General features: G+C 65.9%; 1 protein-coding gene across 1 annotated transcript in view; it reads right to left on the bottom strand.

Annotated features, from left to right (window-relative positions):
• The window catches only part of CELSR2 (cadherin, EGF LAG seven-pass G-type receptor 2), a gene marked incomplete at its 3' end in the record, with an annotated part of 23,724 nt that overhangs the window by 15,426 nt on the left and 3,930 nt on the right, over positions 1-4,368 (bottom strand). Inside the window, exons 2-5 of the mRNA XM_010584768.1 lie at positions 3,005-3,649; positions 1,374-1,596; positions 697-812; positions 76-164 (exon numbers count right to left, since the gene is read on the bottom strand). Coding sequence (XP_010583070.1) covers positions 76-164; positions 697-812; positions 1,374-1,596; positions 3,005-3,649 — 1,073 coding nt within the window. The remainder of the gene's footprint in view (positions 1-75; positions 165-696; positions 813-1,373; positions 1,597-3,004; positions 3,650-4,368) is intronic.

The raw sequence follows: 4,368 nt of genomic DNA, 5'->3' as shown, positions 1-4,368 counted from the left end.
TCCCCTCTTCCTCTGTCCCCGCCAAACCTCACCCCACTCCCCCCCAAAACCCTGTGCCCCCCAGAGTGCCCCCACCTTGTTGTAGTAGTGGAGCTGGACCCGGTGCCACTGCCCGTCGCTGACACCACCCGGCACAAAGGGTGACACCGTGGTGGTGGTCTCACCTGTGGGCACCAGTGGTCAGGCAGCGGGAACAGCCCGGGGAGGGGGCACAGGGGGGGGAGCAGAGTGATGGGAGTGCCAGGGCTGCAGTGCCATGGGGACAGCGCCAGGGACGGGATGCCTGGGATGCAGTGCCAGGCAGTGCCAGGGACGCAACGCATGGGATGCAGTGCCAGGCAGTGCCCAGAATGTGGTGCCAGGGACACGACACATAGGATACAGTGCCAGGGATGCAATGCCCAGGATGCAGTGCCAGGGATGTAATGCCAGGGATGTAATGCCTGGGGTGCAGTGCCAGGCAGTGCCAGGGATGTACAGCATGGGACGCAGTGCCAGGGATGTGATACCCAGGACACATGCCAGGGATGCAGTGCCAGGCAGTGCCAGGGATGCGATGCCCGGGATGCGATGCCAGATATGTACAGCATGGGATGCAGTGCCAGGGATGCAGTGCCAGGCAGTGCCAGGCATGCGATGCCCGGGAGGGAATGCCGGGGATGCCGTGCCGGGGCGCGGCGGGCGCGGTGCCTGTACCTGCTGAGAAGGTGAGCTGGACCTGCTCGCCCACGATCTCCAGCGCCACAAAGTCGTGCTTCTCGTTGAAGCGCCCGTTGTAGAGCAGGAGCCCGTCCCGCTCCTTGGTGGCAAACCTGGTGCAGGGACTAGTGCCAGGCTCTGCCCATCACCCCCCCGGCCCCCTGCCATGCCCCCCAAGCATGCCCCATCACCCCACAACTCCCTAGCCTGCCCCATGGCCCATCACCTTGCACCCACCGGGACACACTGGCACCCATCACCCCCTGCCCCACTGCCCCCATGGGGTGCCCCCCACCCCATTGTCCCCATGCCAAGGGGTCACCCCACCACTCCACACCCCGTTGCCCATGGGACACCCATCACCCCACGCGCCATCACCCCAGATGATGCCAATGGAGCACCCATCATCCCACACCCCAAATGATGCCAACAGGACACCCATCACCCCACACCCCATTGCCCCCCACCCCCCCACCCCGTCTCATGCTAACGGGGCACCCATCACCCCACACCCCATCCAATGCCCATGGGACACCCATCGCCCCAACACCCCAAATTGATGCCAGCGAGGCACCCATCACTCCACACACCACTGCCCATGGGACACCCATAACCCCACACCCCATCGCCCCAGATGATGCCCACGGGTCCCCCCTTGCCCCCGCAGGGCTCACGTCAGGGCGAGGGTGAAGTGGAAGCGCTGGCGGAGGCCGCGGAAGGTGAGGAAGGAGCGTGGGGGGAAGCTGCGGGTGCTCATGGTGCAGAAGGGCTTCTCGTAGTGCCCGGGGGGGCACTGGCAGCGGAACCCCCCCACCAGCAGGTTGAGGCAGGTGCCCCCGTTGCGGCAGACCCCCGGGGCGCAGCGACCCCCCCGGGCGCTCAGCTCACAGCGCTCCCCTGCGCGAGGCCCAGCTGGCACCCGGCACCAGGCCCAGGGTGCCGGGCACCCCCTGCACCCCCAAAAGGGGGGATGGGGGGGTGGGGATCCCCTCTTCATCCCCCCCCCATCAGCTCCAGAGAGGCTTTATCCCCAGCTCCATTGCCGTGGCAACCACCTCCTGTCACCATGGCAACTGAGTCAAAGCCCCCCCCCCAGCATCCCCTCCCCCACCAGCTGGCACCCCCCCACCCGTGTGTCCCGTGGGGGCTGGGGGTGCCCAGGGGTCCCCAGGGAAGGTGGGGGCTGTCCCCAGTGCCACCAGTCTCCCAGTGACCATGGTGTGTCCCGTCTCCCCCCCCCAGGCTAGCCGTGGTGGGGAGCAGATGGCTGGGCCACCGTGGTGGGGCTCCCTGCACCCCAGGGTGTCCCCCAGGCTCTGGCGCCACCAGTGTCCCAGTTCCCCCGCCGACCTCCTGCAGGGACCTCACTGGGGTGGAGGGACAGAGGGGACAGGGGACCAGACATGGAGGGTGATGGGAGGACAGGAGGGGGGACGTGGGAGGGGGTGAGGGGTGGGGGACAATAGGGAGACAGGGCAGAGGGAGGGGGGCAGGGTGGTGAGAGGAGGGAGGAAGGTGGAGAGATGGAAGAGAGGAGGAAGATAAAGGTGTTGGGGACAAAGGGGAGGGAGGGAGGATGGAGAGATGGCTGGAGGGGAAGGGAGGGAGGGATGGCCGGAGGGATGGCCAAGGGATGATGGCTGACAGAGGGACAGCTGAGGAAGGAAGGGGTGGCAGAGGGCTGAGGGGGAGCAGGCTGAAGGGATGACCACGATGGATGGTGGAGGGCCAGCAGAAGAAGGGGTAGATGAGGAAGGCTGAGGAGGGATGGGATGAAGTCTGATGGGGATGGCTGATGGAGGACTGGAGTAGGACAAAGGGATGATGGGGATGGATGACGGAGGGACAGCAGAAGGAACAGACGATGGAGGGCTGAGGGGGAGTGGGGTGAAGGGATGTTGGGGGAAGGATGATGGAGGGATGGAGAGCTGAAGGGAAGGAGGAAGGGATGATGGAGCTGGATGATGGAGGGACAGAAGTTAGAGAGGACAGAGGGCTGCAGAGGAGCTGGCTGAAGGGATGATGGTGATGCATGATGGAGAGACAGCTGAGGAAGGGATAGTTGAAGGGCAGCTGGTTGAAGGGATGATGAGGATGGACACCAAAAGGAAGGGATGGATAGAGGACAGAGGGCTGCAGAGGAGCTGGCTGAAGGGATGATGGAGGGAGAGCTGAGAAGGGGTAGATGAAGGGGAGCTGGCTGAAGGGATGATGAGGATGGACACCAAGAGGACAGGATCACTGCTGGAGGGCCGAAGGGGAACGGGACAAGGTGATACCAGGGACGGACGCGCCGGGCTCTCACCGGTGAAATCCTCGTGGCACTCGCAGGTGTAGCCGCCCTCGCGGCTCCGGCACCGCCCGTTGCTGCCGCACGGGCTGGAGTAACAGAGGTCGATCTCCGTCTCGCAGTAGTCGCCGGTGAAGCCGGGCGGGCAGCGGCAGCGCAGGCCGGTGACGGGATGGATGGGGCGGAAGAGGATGGTGTCAGAAGCGAGGAAGGGCGCCGAGCTGTCGAATTGGAGGACGGAGACGCAGCGCATGTAGTTCTCGCAGGGCTCGCGCAGGCAGATGTTGTCGTCAAAGGGCAGGACCCGCTGGGCCGAGATGGCGGCCAGCAGCGAGCGGTTGAGGTAGAGCCGCTCCTGCAGCTCCTCGGAGGAGAAGAAGCGGGCGCCGTGCCCCGAGGTGGGCAGCAGCACTGAGAGGCTGACGTTGAGGATACGGGCGGTCCCCACGTCCGTGTCCGTTTGGATATTGAAGAGGACGACACGGTGGCGGGGGGTGGCCAGGACAGCTGCCACCCCCTCCAGGAAGCGGCTGAGCAGGGGGGAGAGGAATCGCTCCTGGGACATGTCGGCCAAGCGCAGGGTGATGCTGTTGCTCAGCATCTCGTCCGTGATCACCGTCACCCGCAGCGTGCACTGGGCCGTCGCGCTGTGGACCCCGTCTGTTGGTGGGGGGGGATGTGGAGGGGTCAGTGGCAGTGCCGGCCACCGCAGGATGGGGACGGCGGTGGTGATGGGGCACCCGTCCTGCTTGGCCACCATGGGATGGGGACAGTGCTGGCTATGGGGTGCCTGACCTACTCAGCCACCACGGAATGGGGACAGCACTGGTTATGGGGCGCCGGTCCCACCCAGCCACTTCAGGATGGGGACAGTGCTGGCTATGGGGCACCCATCTCACTTGGCCACCATGAGATGGGGATGGCGGGATGGGGATGGGGATGGCTATGGGGCTGGTGCTTGTTATGGGGCACCCATCCCACTCGGCCACCACAGGATGGAGCCAATGGGATGGGGCCGGTGCTGGCTGTGGGGTGCCGGTCCCGCTTGGCCACCATGGGAGGGGGATGGCACTAGTACGGGACACCCGTCCTGCTCAGCTACCGCGGGATGGGGACAGCACCTGCTCTGGGGCACCCATCCGGATGGCCACCGCGGGATGGGGACAGCGCTGGCTACGGGGCACCCATCCTGACTCACCCAGCAGTGCCATGGGGCAGGGAGGGGGTGGGGGGCAAAGGCTCTGCCCGGCACTGGGGCACCCACCTTCCTCCTCCTCCTCCTGGCCAGGATGAGGGGCAGCGGGACATGGGACAGATGGAGAGCGGGCGGTGGGCGGACAGATGGATGGAGGGAGAGTGGGGGAGGGCGGGGGGAGGGA

The sequence above is a fragment of the Haliaeetus leucocephalus genome, unplaced genomic scaffold, assembly GCF_000737465.1.
Source record: "Haliaeetus leucocephalus isolate CR32 unplaced genomic scaffold, Haliaeetus_leucocephalus-4.0 Scaffold1000, whole genome shotgun sequence".
Lineage (NCBI taxonomy): Eukaryota > Metazoa > Chordata > Aves > Accipitriformes > Accipitridae > Haliaeetus > Haliaeetus leucocephalus.
This window is presented reverse-complemented; position numbering and strand designations above follow the sequence as displayed.